Source organism: Marmota flaviventris, chromosome 8 (genome assembly GCF_047511675.1).
Source record: "Marmota flaviventris isolate mMarFla1 chromosome 8, mMarFla1.hap1, whole genome shotgun sequence".
NCBI lineage: Eukaryota > Metazoa > Chordata > Mammalia > Rodentia > Sciuridae > Marmota > Marmota flaviventris.
In genome coordinates, this window is record NC_092505.1 from 112,511,856 (window position 1) to 112,533,773 (window position 21,918).

At 38.4% G+C, this 21,918-nt stretch overlaps 1 protein-coding gene across 2 annotated transcripts in view; it reads right to left on the reverse strand.

The window, feature by feature from the left end:
* Positions 1–21,369, reverse strand: part of Veph1 (ventricular zone expressed PH domain containing 1) — a 210,894-nt gene extending 189,525 nt beyond the window's left edge. For both annotated transcript variants that reach the window (XM_027933955.2, XM_027933954.2), the window contains exon 1: positions 21,232–21,369. In XM_027933955.2, coding sequence (XP_027789756.1) covers positions 21,232–21,369 — 138 coding nt within the window. The remainder of the gene's footprint in view (positions 1–21,231) is intronic.
* Between the last annotated feature and the right edge of the window lie 549 nt (positions 21,370–21,918).

The window sequence follows — 21,918 nt, forward strand, 5'->3', positions numbered from 1 at the left end:
TCCTCCAAAGCTCCTATATGAGACAATGCAACAAAGTTTCAAGGTAAAATGATTGGATTACAAGAACCTTAACTTAAGCAGTGGATTAATCCACTGATAGGGGCTAACTGGGTGTGACTGTAGGCAGGCAGGGTGTGGCTGGAGGAGGTGGGTCGTTGGAGGCATGCCTTTGGGGTTTATATTTTGTCCATGATAAGTGGAGTGCTCTCTGTCTGCTCCTGGTTGTCATGCCCTGAGCTGCTTTCCTCCTCCAAGCCCTTTTGCCATGATGTTCTGCCTCACCTTGGCCCCAGAGCTGTGGAGTCAGCCAACTGTGGACTGAACCTCTCAAACTGTGAGCCAAAATGAACTTTTCCTCCTCTACACACTCCTGTCAGGTCTTTTGGTCACAATGACCAAAAAGGCTGACTAACATATTGGTTTTATTTAATGCTTTTTAGCATGAATGTTTTTCTGTTTGATATAAATATCATCATCTCTGTTTCTTTTGGTTTGTATTTGCCTAGCATCAATTTCCCATTTTATTCTCATTTGAAAAATTTCTTTTGCAGCCTATGCTGCATTGAATGAATGATTGATAACTTTGCAAAAAAAATATTTAGTAGACATTATTCAATGATTCTCAATAGCCAAAAGCATGTCTAATAATGGGGTTTACAAAAGTAAGAAAGTATCACTTGAGCATCATTTGATTCCCAAATAATTTATCATAATCAACAATTTAAGCATGATGGGGCTGCATGTATACATCACAAATCTTCATTTGAGAACAGAAGACCCTGCCTTAGCAAATAAGTAGGCAAACTTGTTCTCACGATATTCAGCTAAAAATGATTGATTTTGACTCAGTTGATTTCCTATCTCAAAGTATCCATTTCTATGCTTTGTCTGGCAATTGATCACGGTAACAAAAAAAAATGTAGCCTATATACAAGGTCTGAATATGTGATATGGTTTTGCTTCAAAATTGTTTGCTTTAATTGGAATTACCAAGAGTCTATATGAAATGGACTTACCATGCAATGCAATGATTTCAGATGGTCAAGGTGGACTACTACAGTGGACACTGGCAAATGTCCAAACCCCACCCAGGACAAAGGCACTCGTGTCCTTAGCTACTCTTCCATCTGGACAATCTGAATCCAACTGGTCCATGTGGGGACAAGAAAAGTCTGCCATCTTGAGGGGGTTATGCTGTAGCTTGCTGCTGCAGGAACCTAAGAGGTCATAGCAAACATTGTCACACTGCCCCATCAAGCACCTACTGTGTGGCCGAGGGTGTACTAAGCAGAATGTGAATGAAATAGGGACAGAGAAGATTGTACCCAGGAGGATTCAAGTCAGAAATATGAAGGGAAGCCCAGCTTGCTTTTCCTTTGAACCTGGTGACTCACACGACCAGCTGAAGAGGGTTGGGAATCTGAGCAGGCAAGTGTGAACACACTAAGGGACTAAGCTGGGAAGGCCGCATTCATGGATAGGAAAGGGTGGAGGGTCGACTTCCCCATCCCATGAGAATTCTTGGGAGGATCTTTAGATCCAGACTCCCAACAAAGATTGGCATCTGCTGGGTCCTAGTAGTGTGTTGATCCAATCTTTCCAGAGCAGCTCCCACCCAACAAAGTCCCTAAGGCCTGATCACACCTAAGCCCCAGCCACAGGAACCCTCCACTTAGACCTCTGCAACAGCCTCACCTGGGAGTGCATTGATTTCATCTGTCCAGACAAAGCTCCAATCAACAATACTTCCCATTCCTTCCTACCTTATATAGGTGAGAAGAGACGATGAGAGCTATTTCAACTAGCTGCAGTTTGGGGCCACTCCAACTGGCAGCTATGTAAGCAACAGAAAAAGTAAGGGGATAACACCTCCCAGCACTTGTTCTCTCAAGCAGAAATGGAAAGAAGGACAGATGGACATAGGCAATGACCTTCCTAGTGATTGTTTTGACCACCTCAGTGGAGATAATTCTTTCATTTTTTATTAACAATCTTCAATCTTTCTTCTTCTTCTTTCTTTCTTTCTTCTTCTTCTTCTTCTTCTTCTTCTTCTTCTTCTTCTTCTTCTTCTTCTTCTTCTTCTCCTCCTCCTCCTCCTCTTCCTCCTCCTCCTCCTCCTCCTCCTCCTCCTCCTCCTTCTTTTTCATTTTCTGAGGTTTATTTCTGTGCTGACTGGTTCATGGATATATGCACATACATAATTGTTTTTTTTCATTTTTAGCATTTTTAAATGACAGTTATCTTTCCTTATCTTTTGAGGGTTAGGGGTTTGGTCTTATTTTGATTTTGTTTTGTTTTGTTTCTCATTCCCAAGTTCATTCTCCCTCTAAAATCCAAATTCTCTTGTTTTCTCTCCCTTTACTTCTTTTTTCTATTTTGTCTTCTGCTTCCTTATAACCATCACTTGCTACATCTCTTCTGCACTCTCTTTGATCACAATTGAAACAGTGCAAACTTGCTTCTATCTTCATATCACATTTTCATTTCTCTTAAAGAAGTGTATTTTTTACCATTTTTAGAAATATTTGGTTTATAGAACTCCTGCCACACCACACACAGTTGTTATACTGTGCATGGAATAGTTGATACATGCTATTTTTTAAATGCCAGATCTACTTTATGGCTACTTATTGTTTTTGTTGTTGGCAATTGCTGACCCCACGATTCCTTTTTTTTTTTTTTTTGTGGTAATTAGTACTGCAGACATCATAGTAGACACAAGGCATTTATTTCAAAGCTGTATATTGTTTGCATCTTGCTTCACACACAAACTCACCGTGCTCAAACTTCAGCTATAATTTTATACAAAAAGAGAAGAGAAAAAAACTCAGACTAATGACCAGGATCCAAGTAGAAATATCTAGGGGAAGGGAATACAGGTCCTACTCATGGAAATCTACTCCTACAGCAAAAATATAATTAACAAAAAGATGGGGCATACCACACCTACAAGGGGTCTCAATCTGTATAGCTCTAGGTAACTTTGGTACGAGAAGGCTGTACCTTAAAAAGACCCACATATAAGAGTAGAAAAGATAGTCACCCAACAAATGCATAAAACACAAAATGGGAATACAAGAAATATGAAAAAAAGAGTACAACACATGCTAAAGTTCATAATTGATCAGCAACTGACTTCAAAGATATTAAAGTGATGAAATATCAGATAAAGAATTCAAAGAATCATTATAAAAGTGATCAATGTATCCTAAGAGAACACAGAAAAATAACTGAATGAAGTAAGAAAGCCAATACAGAAATTCACTAAGGAGATAAAAATATTGAAAAAGAACCAAATAGAAATCATTAGAAACACTGAAAAAAAAATTAACAGAAAACTTTAAAATGAAAGACACAATAAATCAAATAAAATGTTTAGTTGAAAGTTTCTCCAGTAAAGTAGACTGTGCTGGAAGACAAAAAGTCAGAGCTAGGGGAAAAAATGGCCAGACTTGAACATTCAGACAGTATTAAATACAGAAAAATAAATAATCATAACCAGAATATATAAGAACTCTAGGACAACATTAAGACAACAAATTTAAGAATTGTTGGCATTATAAAAGAGTTTTGAGACACAGCCTAATGGAACGGATAACCTCTTTAGGAAAACAATATAAAAATTTCTAAACCTTGAGAATAGATGGACATTAAGATACAAGAGACATTCACAACCCAATATCAACAAGATTTAAAAAAACCCTCTCAATAAACCATTATAATGAAAAATCAGAATAGAATTTTAAAATCCTCAATAAAAATATGTCCCACCACATTTAGAGGCAAGCCCATCAAAGTAACTTCTGATTTTTCAGCACAAAGTGAACTCCAGGAGGAATACATCATTCCAAGCCCTGAAGAAAATAACCATCAACCAAGATTGCTACATCTAGCAAAGCTATCCTTGAGAATCAAAGAAATAAAACCTTCAAAGACAAGAAGAAACTAAAAGAATTAATGATCACTAAGCCAGTACTACAGAAAATATTTGAAGATATACTACGCAGAGAAGAACTAAACAATAAACTCCAAAGTTCACAAATGGATAAATCTCATTTGAAGAGGAGCTAAGGAAATGAGAAATGGGACCAAATTAAACATTAAAAGTAAATAAAAATAGCATAAATAAATAAACATCTCTCAATAATAATATTAAATGTAAATGGTTCCAATTCCTCAATTAAATGACATAGGCTGGCAGAATGGATTAAAAAACAAGACCTTACTATATGTTGTTTGCAAGAGACTCATCTTACAGATGAAACAACCATAGGCTGAAATTGAAAGGATGAAATTAATATACTTTGTAAATAGAGCCTCAAAACAAGCAGGAGTAGCTACTCTCATTGCCAAAGAAGCAGACTTTAAGACAAAATTAACAGAATAGACAAAGAAAGTCCTTCATGTGGTAAAAAAAAAAAATCCAACAAAAAGACATAATGGTAGTAATATGTATGCCCCAAACATCAGTGTACTTAATTACATAAAGCAGACACTACTGGACTTAAACACGCAGAGAGACCCCAGTACAATAGTACAAACCTCTCTCACCAATAGATAGGTCAGATATCAACTCAGTAAAGTCTTTTCAGACCTGAAAAATACTATAAATCAAATGGACTTAACAGATATCTATGGAATGTTTAATCCAAAAACAGTCCAGACATCAACTCAGTAAAGTCTTTTCAGACCTGAAAAGTACTATAAATCAAATGGACTTAACAGATATCTATGGAATGTTTAATCCCAAAACAGCTGAATACACTTTCCTCTTAGCTGTTTATGAACCTTCAGTGAAATAGATTATATTTTAGGACACAAAACAACTCTTAGCAAATACAAAAAAGAATTGATATAATTCCTTGTATCTTATCTGATAGAATTAAATTAGAAATCAACAACAAAAAGACATACAGAAATTATATAAACACATGGAAATTGAACAATACCCTTTTGAATGATGAGTGGATGATAGACTAACTAAGGGGAAAACTTTAAAAATAACAGCATCAAATGAGAATAGTGATACCAGAACATATAGGACAGTATTAAGGCAGTTCTAAGAGGAAGGTTCAATAGTTATGAGTGACTATTAAGAAAATCAGAAAGACCCCAAATAAACAACCTAGTGATGCCTCACAAGATCCTTAAAAATCAAGAAGAAACTTATTACAAAGCTAGTAGATATAAGTAAATAATTAAGATCAGAGCCATAATCAATAAAATGGAGAATTTTTAAAATGTAAAGAATCAATGAAACTATGAGTTCATTTTTTGAAAAAGTAAGAAGATTAATAAACCCGTAGACAAACTAACCAAAAGAAAAAGAAAGAAGACCCAGATTTAAAAAAACAAAAGTTGGTGAAAAGGAAGAAATCACTACAGACATCATAGAAATTCAGAGAATTAGAAGGGACTATTTTGAAAACTTATATTCCAATAAGTGGGAAAGCCTTGTAGAAATGGATACACTTCTAGACACATATGACCTGCTAAAATTGAATAAAGAGAATATAGAAAACCTATACAAACCAGTAACTAGCAATGAGATAGACACAGAAATAAAAAGCCAATTCCTATAAAGAAAAAAGTCCAGGACCAGCTGGATTCTCAGCCAAATTCTATCATAGTTTTAAAGAACTAATTCCAAAATACTGCTCAAATTATTCCATGAAATAGAAAGTGATGAAACATTTCCAAATTTATCATTTGAAGCCAATATCACACTCTTATTAAGAACAGATAAGGAGACAACAGGCCCAGCGGCTGCTGGCGTGGTAGACACATAACCCCAATTGGAGGAGGGCCAGAGCAGAGCCGCCGCCCGCGTCTGCAAGGTAGGCAGACCTGTGACCGACCGGCAGAACAGGCCCAGCATCCCACCAGCGTGGTAGACACGTCACCCCAATTGGAGGAGGGGCAGAGCAGAGCCGCCACCCGCATCTGCAAGGTAGGCAGACCTGCAACCGACCAGCAGAACAGGCCCAGTGGCCTGCCAGCGTGGTAGACACATCACCCCAATTGGAGGAGGGGCAGAGCTGCCGCCCGCGCCTGCAAGGTAGGCAGACCTGTGACCTACCGGGAGAACAGGCCCAGCGGGCCCGCTGGCGTGGTACACACATCACCCCAATTGGAGGAAGGGCCCAGCTGCCGCCCGCAAGGTAGGCAGACCACGCGTCCCGGAAAAGGGGCCCAGCGGCCAGCCAGCCTAATTGAAAGATCACCCCAATTGGAGGAGGGGCACAGCTGCCGCGCGCGCCTGCAAGGTAGGCAGACATGCAACCTGGAGAACAGGCCCAGCGGCCCGCCAGCATGGTAGACAGATCACCCCTATTTGAGGAGGGTCCCAGCCGTTGCCCGCAAGGCAGGCAGACCACGAGACCTGGAGAAGGGGATCAGCGGCCCGCCGGTGGGATAGACAGATCACCCCAATTGGAGGAGGAGCACAGCCGCCACCTGCCCCTGCAAGGGAGACTTTGCAACTATACAAGAGCAATATAAACATATAGGGGGAAAATTCAAAAACACAACAGTTTCACCAAGCAGAAAGAAACGCGAGCAGTATGAAAAGACAAGGAAAGAAAGGACCACAAGCAATGCAGGTCAACTCAACTTTAGAAGAGGTAATAGCTGCAGCAGATGGAATGTCAGAAAAAGAATTCAGGATTTACATGCTTCAGATGATCTGGAGTATCAAGGAAGACATTAGACAGCAAAATCAGACAATGAAAGATCACTTCGACAAAAAATTACGTAAACAAATCCAAGAAACAAAAGATCAACTATACAGGGAGATAGAGGTTATAAAAAACAAACAAACAGAAAACCTAGAAATGCAAGAAGCAATAAACCAATTTAAAAACTCAAACGAGAATACTACCAGCAGAGTAGAACACTTAGAAGATAGAACATCAGACAATGAAGACAAAGTATTTCAACTTGAAAAGAACATAGACAGCTCAGCAAGACTCTTAAGAAACCATGAGCAGAACATCCAAGAAATATGGGATAACATAAAGAGACCAAACTTAAAGAGTCACTGGGATACAGGAAGGTATAGAGGTCCAAACCAAAGGAATGAGCAATCTGTTCAACGATATAATACAAGAAAACTTCCCAGACTTGAAGAATGAGACAGAATCCCAAATGCTAGAAGCCTACAGGACGCCGAATGTGCAAAATCATAAGCAATCCACACATAGACACATTATAATGAAGATGCCCAACATACAGAATAAGGAGAGAATTTTAAAAGCTTCAAGAGAAAGGAAGCAGATTACATTTAGGGGTAAAAAATCAGGATAACAGCTGATCTTTCAACACACACTCTGAAAGCTAGAAGATCCTGGAATAAAATATTTCAAATGCTGAAAGAAAATGGGTTCCAACCAAGAATTGTGTATCCAGCGAAATTAAGCTTCAGGATGGAAGATGAAATTAAAACCTTCCACGATAAACAAAAGTTAAAAGAATTTGCAGCTAGAAAACCATCTCTTCAAAACGTCCTCGGCAAAACACTACAGGAAGAGGAAATGGAAAATAACAATGAAAACCAACAGTGGGAGGTAGTACAGTAAAGGGGAAAAAATAATCAAAGAGGAAAAACAAACCATGTTAAGTAACATAAATAAACAAATATGGCTGGAAGAACAATCCATATCTCAAAAATAACCCTAAATGTTAATGGCTTAAACTCACCAATTAAGAGACACAGGCTAGTAGAATGGATCAAAAAAAATATCCAACAATATGCTGTCTACAGGAGACGCATTTGATAGGAAAAGACATACATAGGCTGAAGGTGAAAGGTTGGGAAAAATCATATCACTCATATGGACTTCGGAAACAAGCAGGAGTGTCCATACTCATATCAAATAAAATAGATTTCAAGCCAAAGTTAATCAAAAGGGATAAAGAGGGACACTACATACTGCTCAAGGGAAACATACACCAACAAGACATAACAATCATAAATATATATGCTCCAAACAATGGTGCAGCTATGTTCATCAAACAAACTCTTCTCAAGTTCAAGAGTCTAATAGACCACCATACAATAATTATGGGAGACTTCAACACACCTCTCTCACCACTGGACAGATCTTCCAAACAAAAGTTGAATAAAGAAACTATAGAACTCAATAATACAATTAATAACCTAGACTTAATTGACATATATAGAATACACCACCCAACATCAAGTAATTACACTTTTTTCTCAGCAGCACATGGATCCTTCTCAAAAATAGATCATATATTATGTCACAGGGCAACTCTTAGACATTATAAAGGAGTAGAGATAATACCATGCATTTTATCTGATCATAATGGAATGAAACTGGAAATCAACGATAAAAGAAGGAAGGAAAAATCATGCATCACTTGGAGAATGAACAATAGGTTACTGAATGATCAATGGGTTATAGAAGACATCAAGGAGGAAATTAAAAAATTCTTAGAGATAAATGAAAACAGACACAACATATCGGAATCTATGGGACACAATGAAAGCAGTTCTAAGAGGAAAATTCATTGCCTGGAATTCATTCCTTAAAAAAAGGAAAAACCAACAAATAAATGATCTCACATTTCATCTCAAAATCCTAGAAAAAGAAGAGCAAAACAACAGCAAAAGAAGTAGAAGGCAAGAAATAATTAAAATCAGAGCTGAAATTAATGAAATCGAAACAAAAGAAACAATTGAAAAAATTGACAAAACTAAAAGTTGGTTCTTTGAAAAAATAAATAAGATCGACAGACCTTTAGCCATGCTAACGAAGAGAAGAAGAGAGAGAACTCAAATTACTAGCATATGGGATGAAAAAGGCAATATCACAACAGACACTTCAGAAATACAGAAGATAATTAGAAATTATTTTGAATCCTTATACTCCAATAAAATAGAAGATAGTGAAGGCATCGATAAATTTCTTATGTCATATGATCTACCCAGATTGAGTCAGGAGGATATAGACAACCTAAACAGACCAATATCAATTGAGGAAATAGAAGAAGCCATCAAAAGACTACCAACTAAGAAAAGCCCAGGACCGGATGGGTATACAGCAGAGTTTTACAAAACCTTTAAAGAAGAATTAATACCAATACTTTTCAAGCTATTCCAGGAAATAGAAAAAGAGGGAGAACTTCCAAATTCATTCTATGAGGCCAACATCACCCTGATTCTTAAACCAGACAAAGACACCTCAAAGAAAGAAAACTACAGACCAATATCTCTAATGAATCTAGATGCAAAAATCCTCAATAAAATTCTGGCGAATCGGATACAAAAACATATCAAAAAAATTGTGCACCATGATCAAGTAGGATTCATCCCTAGGATGCAAGGCTGGTTCAATATATGGAAATCAATAAATGTTATTCACCACATCAATAGACTTAAAGATAAGAACCATATGATCATCTCGATAGATGCAGAAAAAGCATTTGACAAAGTACAGCATCCCTTTATGTTCAAAACATTAGAAAAACTAGGGATAACAGGAACTTACCTCGACATTGTAAAAGCAATCTATGCTAAGCCTCAGGCTAGCATCATTCTGAATGGAGAAAAATTGAAGGCATTCCCTCTAAAATCTGGAACAAGACATGGATGCCCTCTCTCACCACATCTATTCAACATAGTTCTCGAAACACTGGCCAGAGCAATTAGATAGATGAAAGAAATTTAAGGCATAAAAATAGGAAAAGAAGAACTTAAATTATCACTATTTGCAGGAGACATGATTCTATACCTAGCAGACCCAAAAGGGTCTACAAAGAAACTATTAGAGCTAATAAATGAATTCAGCAAAGTGGCAGGATATAAAATCAACACGCATAAATCAAAGGCATTCCTGTCTATCAGCGACAAATCCTCTGAAAATGGAAATGAGGACAACCACTCCATTCACAATATCCTCAAAAAAATAAAATAAAATACTTGGGAATCAACCTAACAAAAGAGGTGAAAGATTTATACAATGAAAACTACAGATCCTTAAAGAAAGAAATAGAAGATCTTAGAAGATGGAAAAATATACCCTGTTCATGGATAGGCAGAACTAACATCATCAAAATGGCGATATTACCAAAAGTTCTCTATAGGTTTAATGCAATGCCAATCAAAATCCCAACGGCATTTCTTGTAGAAATAGAGAAAGCAATCATGAAATTCATATGGAAAAATAAAAGACCCAGAATAGCAAAAACAACTCTACGCAGGAAGAGTGAATCAGGCGGTATAGCGATACCAGACTTCAAAGTATACTACAGAGCAATAGTAACAAAAACAGCATGGTACTGGTACCAAAACAGGTGGATGGACCAATGGTACAGAATAGAGGACACAGAAACCAATCCACAAAATTACAACTATCTTATATTTGATAAAGGGGCTAAAAGCATGCAATGGAGGAAGGATAGCATCTTCAACAAATGGTGCTGGGAAAACTGGAAATCCATATGCAACAAAATGAAACTGAATCCCTTTCTCTCACCATGCACAAAAGTTAACTCAAAATGGATCAAGGAGCTTGATATCAAATCAGAGACACGGCGTCTGATAGAAGAAAAAGTTGGCTACGATCTGCTTACTGTGGGGTCGGGCTCCAAATTCCTCAACAGGACACCCATAGCACAAGAGTTAATAACTAGAATCAACAAATGGGACTTACTCAAACTAAAAAGTTTTTTCTCAGCAAAAGAAACAATAAGAGAGGTAAATAGGGAGCCTACATCCTGGGAACAAATCTTTACTCCTCACACTTCAGGTAAAGCCCTAATATCCAGAGTATACAAAGAACTCAAAAAATTAAACAATAAGATAACAAATAACCCAATCAACAAATGGGCCAAGGACCTGAACAGACACTTCTCAGAGGAGTACATACAATCAATCAACAAGTACATGAAAAAATGCTCACCATCTCTAGCAATCAGAGAAATGCAAATCAAAACCACCATAAGATACCATCTCACTCCAGTAAGATTGGCAGCCATTATGAAGTCAAACAACAACAAGTGCTGGCGAGGATGTGGGGAAAAGGGTACACTTGTACATTGCTGGTGGTACTGCAAATTGGTGCAGCCAATTTGGAAAGCAGTATGGAGATTTCTTGGAAAGCTGGGAATGGAACCACCATTTGACCCAGCTATTCCCCTTCTCGGTCTATTCCCTAAAGACCTAAAAAGAGCATACTACAGGGACACTGCTACATTGATGTTCATAGCAGCACAATTCACAATAGAAAGACTGTGGAACCAACCTAGATGCCCTTCAATAGACGAATGGATAAAAAAAAAATGTGGCATTTATACACAATGGAGTATTACTCTGCACTAAAAAATGACAAAATCATAGAATTTTCAGGGAAATGGATGGCATTAGAGCAGATTATGCTAAGTGAAGCTAGCCAATCCCTAAAAAACAAATGCCAAATGTCTTCTTTGATATAAGGAGAGTAACTAAGAACAGAGTAGGGAGGAAGAGCATGAGAAGAAGATTAACATTAAACAGGGATGAGAGGTGGGAGGAAAAGGGAGGGAGATGGGAAATTGCATGGAAATGGAAGGAGACCCTCAGGGTTATACAAAATTACATACAAAAGGGAGAGAGGGGTAAGGGAAAAAAAAACCAAGAGGGAGAAATGAATTACAGTAGATGGGGTAGAGAGAAGAGGGGAGGGGAGGGGAGGTGGGATAGCAGAGGATAGGAAAGGCAGCAGAATACAACAGACACTAGTATGGCAATATGTAAATCAGTGGATGTGTGACCGATGTGATTCTGCAATCTGTATACGGGGTAAAAATGGGAGTTCATAACCCACTTGAATCAAAGTGTGAAATATGATAAATCAAGAACTATGTAATGTTTTGAACAACCAACAATAAAAATTTAAAAAAAAAGAACAGATAAGGACACTCAAAGAAATAAAATTGCACATCAGTATCCTTGATGAACTTAGATGCAAAAATTCTTAATGAAATATTAGCAAATTGTATTCAGAAACATTTTAAGAACATTGTACATCATGAACAAGTTAGTATTATCCCAGGAATGTAAGGATGGTTTAATCTATGCAAATTAATAAATGTAATTCATCACACAAATATAATTAAGGATGGAAAACACAGTTATCTCAATAGATACAGAGAAAGTCTTAACAAAATTTGGTACACATTCATGATAAAAACATTGAAGAAACTAGAGATAGAAGGAAACTACTTCAATATCATAAAGGTTATATATTTTTTTAAAAAAACCCAAAGCCAACATTATACTAAAAGAGGAAAAACTGAAAGCATTTCCTTTAAAATATGGAACAAGACAAGGACGTCCATTCTTACCACTCCTATTTAATACAGTGCTAGAAATTCTAGCCAGAATAATGAGGCAAGAGAAGGAAATAAAATGGATTAAAATAGGAACAGAATAAATCAGTTATCAGTGTTTGCAGATGATATGATCCCATAATTAGAATATCCAAAAGGCTCCACTAAAAGACTACTAGAGCTAATAAATTCTGTAAAGAAACTCATTATAAAATCAACCTACAAAATAAATACTTTTCCTATACATCAATAATGTGTCTGCAGAGAAAGAAATCAGGAAATCAATTCCATTTACACTAACCTCAAAAAGAAATAAAATAGGTGCTGGGGCTGTAGTTCAGTGGTAGAGCACTTGCCTAGCATGGGTGAGGCACTGGGTTCGACTCTCAGCATCACATACAAAATAAATAAATAAAGTAAAGTTATAAAAATATAAAAAAAGAAAAATAAATAAAATACCTAGGAATAAATTTAACCAATGGTATGAATGACTTCTACAGTGAAATCTATAGAACACTGAAGATAGAAATTGAAGAAAAAACAGGAAGATGGAAAGACCTGCCATGTTCATGGATTGGCAGAATTAAAATTGTTAAAATGGCTATACTACCAAAAGCAATATGCACGCCTTTAAAATAGCAATGACATTCTTCACAGAGTTAAGAAAAAATGGTCCTACAACTCATTTGAAAGATTAAAAGATACAGAAAAACCAGAGTACTTCTAACCCCCCAAAAGCAATGCTGGAGGCATCATAATACCTGACTTCAAATTATACCCCAGAGTGGATAGTAACAAAACCTTCATGGTGCTGGCATAAAAACAGACATGTGGACCAATGCACAAAATAGAAGACACAAGGACAAACCAGCCCAGCTAAAGTCAGTCATCTGATCCTTAACAAAGGCTCCAAAAACATAAACTGGACCAAAGACAGCCTTTTAATAAATAGTGCCGGGAAAACTGGTCATTAACATGTAGAAGAATGAGATTAGATCCTTATCTCTTGTCTGCATTAAAGTCAACTCCAAATGGATCAAAGACTTAAGAGTTAGGATCTATGCAACCCTTAGAAGAAAATATAGAGTCAACACTTCAACAAACAGTCACAAGCAATGATTTACTCAATGCAACACCTAAAGCTCAGAAAATAATGCCAACAATTAATAAATGGGGTGGTATCAAATTAAAAAGATTCTGCGCAAACAAAGGTGACAATTTAGAATGTTAAGGGACCACCCCACAGTCCTGCACAGTAGCCAAGGCCCAGGCCCTAGCCCAGGACTGCGCCCCGACCCATACAGGATCCAAGGACAAGGTTAGTCCCAAGACTGCCCAGAATACCAGCAGACCCACACTGGAACCCAGGCCTACCCCACCTCCATCTTGGAAAACTACAGCCATTGCTGTAGCTCTCCCCACAAAGTAGCCTCCACCTTGAGACAACAGATAGGGCCTGGAGGCAGCTGCATCTCAGAACAGGCAGCCAGCCCCAAGCCATTGTAAAGCCCACCCTTTCAACCCCATCTCTGAAAGGGGTTGCATCCATCTTGGGACACCCCACCGCTGACTTGAGTTATCTGCACTATTACCACCACCACCTTTAGTTGCAGTAGCATTTATTGTGAGATCCCAGCTGAGGACTAAAAGCCCAACACCAAGGTGAGGTACAGATAATCTGCAGGGACACTATAAGATTATAGGGTAGAAACTGTAATACCTCAGATTTGCACTGCAAGAAAGGAAGACGTATAGACAACATGAAAAAATAAGGGAGGAAAATGCCCCAAACAAACCAGGACACTACAATAACAGAACCCATGGACAGTGAAGTTGATGAAATGTCAGAGAAGGAGTTCAGAAGGTTCATAATTAAAATGATCTGTGAATTAAAGACTGACCTAAATGAGCAAATCCAGGCAAAATTGATCCCTCCAACAAAGAGATACAGGAGCAAATATAGGTAGCAAAAAACTACTTCGAGAAAGAGATCGTGACTCTAGGAAAAAAAATCAGAAATCCTTGAAATGAAGAAAACAATAAACAAAATTAAAAACTCAATAGAAACAGACTAGATCACTTGGAAGACAGAACATCAGATAATGAAGACAAAATATACATTCTTGAAAACAAAGTTGATCACACAGTGAAGATAGTAAGAAACCATAAACAGAACATCCAAGAATTATGGGACATCATCAAAAGGCCAAATCTAAGATTTATTGGGATAGAGGAAGGCACAGAGATTCAAACGAAAGGAATGCACAATCTTGTCAATGAAATAATATCAGAAAATTTACCAAGCATGAAGAATGAATTGGAAAATCAAGTTCACGAGGCTCACAGGACAGCAAATGTATAAAATTACAATAGATCTACACCAAGACACATTATAATGAAAATGTCTAGCATATACAATAAGGATAGAATTTTAAAAGCCACAAGATAGGAATCAGATTATATATAGAGAGAAACTAATTAGGACCTCTGCAGATTTTTCAACCCAGACCCTGAAAGCCAGAAGATCCTGGAACAACATATACCAACCTCTGAAAGAAAATAGATGCCAACCAAGAATCTTATATCCAGCAAAATTAAGCTTTAGATTTGATGATGAAACAAAACCCTTCCATGATAAACAAAAGTTAAAAGAATTTACAACTAGAAAGCCTGTACTAAAGAACATCCTCCGCAAAATGTTCTATGAGGAGGAATCGAAAAATAACAATGAAAATCAGGAAAGGGAGGTTATTACACTAACGGAAAAACCAATCAAAAGAGAAACAAATTCAAGTTAAATACCCCAAAGAAACAAAAATGACTGGGAATACAAATCATGTTTCAATAATAACCCTGAATGTTAATGGCCTAAACTGACCAATCAAAAGACATAGACTGGCAGATTGGATTTAAAAAAAGACTCAACAATATGCTGCCTTCAAGAGACTCATCTCTTAGGAAAACACATCCACAAACTGAAGGTGCAAGGTTGGGAAAAAACATACCACTCACATGAACTGCAGAAACAAGCAGGTGTTTCCATCCTCATATCAAATAAAGTAAACTTCAAGCCAAAGTTAATCAAAAGGGATAAAGAAGAACGTTTCATACTGCCTAAGGGAACCATACACCAACAAGACATAACAATTATAAATATATATGCCCCAAACAATGGAGCATCTACATTCATCAAACAAACTCTTCTGGTTCAAGAGTCAAATAGACCACAACACAATCATTCTGGGTGACTTTTAACACACCTCTTTCACCACTGGACAGATCTTCCAAACAAAAGCTAAACAAAGAAACTCTAGAACACAATAATACAATCAATAACTTAGACTTAACAGACATATATAGAATATTTCATCCATCAATAAGTGAATACACTTTCTTCTCAGCAGCACATGGATCCTTCTCTAAAATAGATCATATCTTGTGACACAAAGCAACTCTTATAAAATACAAAAAACTAGAGATACTACTCTGTATTCTATCAGATGATAATGGAATGAAATTAAAAATCAGTGATAAAATGAAAAATAGAAGCTACTTTAACACCTGGAGTTTAAATAATATGCTATTAAATAAATAATGGGTTGCAAAAGACATCAAAGAGGAGGCTAAAAAATTCTTAGAGGTGAATGAGAACACTGATACAACATATCGAAATCTCTGGGACACTATGAAGGTGATACTAAGAGGAAAGCTCATCGCATGGAGTCCATTCCTTAAAAGAAGAAAAAACGTCAACAAATAAATGACCTATCATTACATCTCAAAGCCCTAGAAAAAGAAGAACAAATTTACACCAAAAGCAGTAGAAGACAGGAAATAATTAAAATCAGAATGAAATCAGTGAAATTGAAACAAAAGAAACAATTGAAAAATTGACAAAACAAAAAGTTGGTTCTTTGAAAAAAAAATTGATAAACCCTTAGCCATGCTAATGAAGAGAAGGAGAGAGAAAACTCAAATTACTGACATTTATGATGAAAAAGGAAATATCACTATGGACACTACAGAAATATGGAAGATAATTAGAAACTATTTTGAAAATTTAAACTACAATAAAATAGAAAATATTGAGGGCTTCGACAAATTTCTAGAGTAATATGATTTGGACAAACTGAATCAGGATGATATACACAAGTTAAACAGATCAATTTCAAGCAGTGAAATAGAAGACGCCTTCAGAAGCCTACCAACCAAGAAAAACCCAGGACCAAACAGATAATGTTCTTATGCAACACTTAAATATCACCTGCTAATATATTACCTATTTTTCTTATTGATTTTATTTTCTGTCTATCCCGATTTATGGGTTATGTCAAAGTTTTTTTTTTTTTTTGGTCTATTTTCCATGTTTGCACCCTGACATCCAGTATTAGCATCTGCCACATAGTTTGCACCTAATAAATACTGGCTGAAAAAATGGAAGAGTGTAGGTACACAAATTGTTAGCATTAGCAGGAGAGTTGGTGAGTTTGCTGGATCACTATACAAGAATTTATGTTATAATCACCCGAAGAAACAGTTGAAAAATATAATTTAAAAAAGATTATCAATTGTCATTTCAGATAGAACTATAAAATACTTTTAACAAAGGATTACAACATTTTTAAGATCCTTAAAAATTATAAAATATCATTAATGATATTTAAGATTTAGAAAAATGGATGGAATATAATGTCTATAGATAAGAAGACAGTTGACAAGGATAAGGATTTTCTTTAAGTTAATCAATTAACAAATGAAATTTCACGAACATACCAACAGGATTATTCATAACACTTGAGAAGCTCAGTATAAAACTATTAAAGAACAAAAACAAATTAAAGCAGATTTTAAGCAGAAGTTTGTGGATATTGTCCTACCAGATATAAATATGAATTACAAAGTTAAGAGACAAGCTTACACATTGGAACAAGAAATTACACTGAGAGATGCCTAAGGGTCAAGGAATTACTGCAAGAATATGTCATATGCTCCAAGTTAATAAGAAAATGTTTTAAAACCACAACAGAAGAAGCAAAAAAGCATAAACAGCACTTCTCTGAAGAGGAAACCCAAGTGACAAATCACAAATGAACGTTTGAAAAAATGGTGAACCTCACTAATAACAAGGGAGGTAAATGCTTAGACAACAGTTCCATGCTGCTTCAGTGAGATTGAAAAGAAATTTCAAAATCTGGTAAAAGAAAGCATTGGTGAGTGTACAAGGCCACAATACTCTCATACGCTGCTGTTGGGGGGTATAAATTAGTACAATCACTTGGGAAAGCAATTTGGCGTAAATGGTAAGATTGGAAACACACAGAACTCTAGAACCAGTTGCTGCACTTTTGGCTGTGTACCTTAGAAATACACATTTGCCAAAATTGACAAATGTAAGAATATTTCTTGTAGCTCTGTTTAAATAATAAATGCCAAACAAAAGAAAGAGGGATAAATAAATTGTGGTGTGTCATACAATGGAATACTCTGCCCATTAAACAAATGGAACTATATGAACCAGAATGCATAATCTCAAAAGCATAGTATTAAGCCTTTTGGCATTGTTTATATAAAGTTTAAAAACGTGAAATACAACGCTTGAATAATTTTTGAACCATGCATATGTAACAAAGAGATAAAACCAAGCATGAATGAGTATTACAATCAGGATACTGGTTAACTTGGGAACCTAAAGGAGGAGGCTTGGATTAAGGAGAAAGAATCACGATATTTAAAGAGTCCAGACATGTTGGAATGAGGACCAACAGTCAGGAAGATGTTTGTAAAGGTTTAAAATGTCACATAATCCACTTAAAATTTTTATAAGATTTGATTCAACCACAAAATCTTAGCACTTTACAGGATAAATGCAGACAATGTGTGATGTTACTGTTATCAGCCAGTGCTCCAAGCAATTGGTCTGAGTGAGTACTGATAGTGATCAATAATGACAACAAATCAGGACACTCCAGGGAGGTGACCAGATGTGGAGGACCTAGCAGCACTGGGAGCTACCTTGGGGTGTGCTCCATGGGCTTGGCACAAGACCACCCTGGGAGGATTAAACTAACAAGGTCCAGTCTTCAGAGTGGAACTAGCTCTCTACCAGCCTGGCTTGAGACACCCCCTGCACATGGTGTCTGTATAGATGAAGGGGTGTGTCTCAGGGACAGAAGTTGGAATGTGGCAGTAACAGAGGAGGAAGAAACATAATTAGTAACTGTGCTCCTTCTCTAGAGAAAGGCTGAGCAGCAGTCTTGGATAAGAATTCTGACCCATATGAGTAACAATTTTCATAGTTCAATCAACAAATTGGCATTCTCATTTGACTTCCAAGTCTTGCATCTGCAGAGAACGAGTGGGATTGCATTTCACGTATCCTGACAAACTTAAACCTTCAGACCTGAGGGTCAAGGTCTATGGGGTCAGGTGGCACAGCCTTCCTGGACACAGGCCTCTACTTTGTCACAGAAAACCCGAGCTCACTGAGAATGTCAAGTTGGAAAGAGAGAAGCCAGAGGTGACACCTGATGCTTATTTTCAAAGGTTCAAACGTTTCCTTGTAGGAACAGAGTTAGACTCTCAATTGTTGGAGGCAGAGAACAGAATAAAGAACAATGAGTAGAAATTTCAAAGAGCAAGATTTAATCCAGCTGAAACGGGCACAGCCAGCCATTGGAGCTTTCAACAGCGGAACAGCAATGTCTTTACCAGTTAGAATTTTTGATCAAAAACAACAGGAAAAGTGTGGACAGATTCAACAAGTGACAATGATGATGATAATAATAATAATAATAATAATAATAATGACAAGAGGCAGACTGGGATCTGATAAAACAGCTGGAGTGTCTGGCCTGGGAAGAGGCAGGCAGCAAGGTGACCACAGCCACAGGGGGCAGGAAACCCAGGACTGCCTCTTGGGGCACCACCATGACAAATCACCCTCTGTTGACATCTTCCCTAATGAGAACTAATTCTCCCTATGGGAACTAATTCTGATTGACAAGTGTGGGTTGGGACAGGGCAGGGGACCATCAGTGAGGAAGGCCCATCACGGCTCCATGCAATGGAAAGAGACTGTTTTATCAGAGGAAAACTGAGGCAGGAGGAAGTTTCAGAACCTGCAGTGTCCTCACCATTGCACATGCAGGAGAAGCTTGTCAGGAATCCCAAGGAAGAATTTCTGCCCTGGAAGGGAGGTTGAGAAGGCAAGCTAGGAGGTGACTTCTTGTTCCACATTTCTGAAGAGGAACTGAGACATGACTACTGAGATCCAGGGTCATTAGGAAAGATCAGTAAGAAAGATCCTGGCCTGGTCAGGAGAGAGGATACAAGCAGCTCATGGGGTAGGTAGTTACAGAGTGGGCATGAGGGCTCAGTGGATTAATTGGGATAGGAAGACAGGAGCAAGTGGCATTTGTCACCCCACACTTAATGTATGTAAACTAGAAGTCACCATCCTTCTGCTCTCCCTGCCATGGCTACAGCTAAACAGAAGACAAACGTGAAAGAGGACAGCGGATGAGGAAGACAAGTGGTCACCTTGCCCTCAGACCTGCTGGTCGGGTGCGATGCTAACTAGAGGGCTTGATATCCCCATAATGTTCCTGGTGACAAGGGATCTGCCAGCCTTAACAGTTAACCAGTGAGGACACATAACAGGCCCTTCCAGTCCTCAACTCCTGCATTTGATGTCTGTGAGACCAAGCACTTAGTGACAGAAACAGAAGAAATCATTGGCCACTAGTGACCTCTGGTGGAAATGGGCTTTAGGGACCTCAGATGCTTTTTGGGTTTTGTTTCTTTTCCTATTAGAAAGACAAAAATGAGTGGCCTATTCATTCAACTTGTTTCCAGAGGAGTGAAGAGGGGTGGCCAGGAACAGCACAGAAATGGGAATATAACCAGGATCACTGTATGTTTTGAGTCAGACTAAATTGATTAATGTCCTGGAAAAAAAATGTGGACAGGAAATTTCTGACAAAGACATGACCTGAGAAAAGAAGAGTGTTTGGGCAGTGACTTCACTGGCCAGTGGGGAACCATGGCATACCACTGGCAGCCAGCAAGAGGACATGCTGACAAGCTCCGAGGGTGCATGCTAGCTGCCAGTGTGCCTGTTACACTTCTCTTTATTACTGCACAGAAACCAGCTGTCATCTCTGAAATACACACACGTTTGCCAACTGGGGACTCTATGCACTGTGGGGATATGACTGGAGGATTGGTGGCCCAGGCCTCTGAGTGGGATCAGTGTCACAGAGGACCAAGCTCAACTGAGAAGGTCAACCTCAAACTGCACTGGGCACTTGCCCTCTGCCTTCTCTGGAAAGTGTTTTCAGAATAGGTGACCCTTGACATGGCAGAGTGGCATACAGAGGGAAGGGGACGTTCCATGGAGGTTTTAAATCTGTCATATCACACCTGGGATCAGGAACAGGTAAGCTGAATTAAGTGGGGATGGAGGGTAGAAAATGGAGCAGAGGAAGAATTCAAAATAGAGGCAACAGGGCACACAGAGTTATCCAGCTCAAGGCAGCAGAGGATATTCGTCCTTGTCTCCTGGGAGGCAGGAGGTGTCATCTGCCTCCCCCCATTGTCCAGCCCCCACGATGCACCCCACTTTGTTTGCTTTTTCCTTGAACTTGCTACCTCTCCCCTCCACGACAATTCAAGAATGCAAAAATAGCCCCTAAACAATGCATTTGTGAGAATGCCCACTCTGGTCTCCATGAGTGGACAAAAGGTGGACCAAGTGCTATTTCTTAGGACAGTTCAGAGAGACCAAGGCTACTGTCCTTCACCTCCCTCCAGCAAAGCTCCTTCCCCAGGGAGATACCCAGTCCCCAGGCTCTAGGACAGGCCGTTTTAGGCAGCTGATCGACAAGCCAATTTACTTACTGAAGATGAGCTAATTATTTTAATCTGCTCCAAAGCTTCTGTCAGGCTGTCTTCAATCTCAGAGTCATCTAAGGAGAAGAGGTCCCCGGCTCGTGAAAGATCTTTTTGTCCCAAAACCAATCTGAAAAGTTGATGCATGATGAGGAGTTTGATCAGTGGACCCTCCGCGTAGACCCTGAGCCATACACTCGGCGCGCAGAGGTCAGCAAGAGAAAACACACGGCCGGAGGGACTTCGTAATCCACGCCAGGGCACGTCACTCCAGATTTTGGGGTCTTTGTGGACACTCTGCAAGGAAAACAAATGACACAACGTAACCACGGGCGGAATGACAAGAGCTCAGGTAGAGAACTCATAGCAGAGAGAAACTCGGACACGGACAGAGTCGCAGACCCTGGGTTAATGGTCTTCAAATGCGTTTTCTCCTTATTTTTGTCTTAGAAAGTTGTCGAAATCATTACGTTTCTCCAGAACTTAATTTGAACCTTCAAAGGTTGCACAAAACCCACATTCGTTTTTCTCCACTTTTCTCCCTCCTACATCCTTCTACTTCTATGCTTCAAGGAAACAGTGCGCATGCCCAGCACTTGCCAGCTGGTTCTCAAACAGATTTCCATGGAAATCAAACAGAGGGGAGAGTGGAAGGAAAGAGGGACATGGGTTTGAGATCCACTGCCGGGCGCTTGT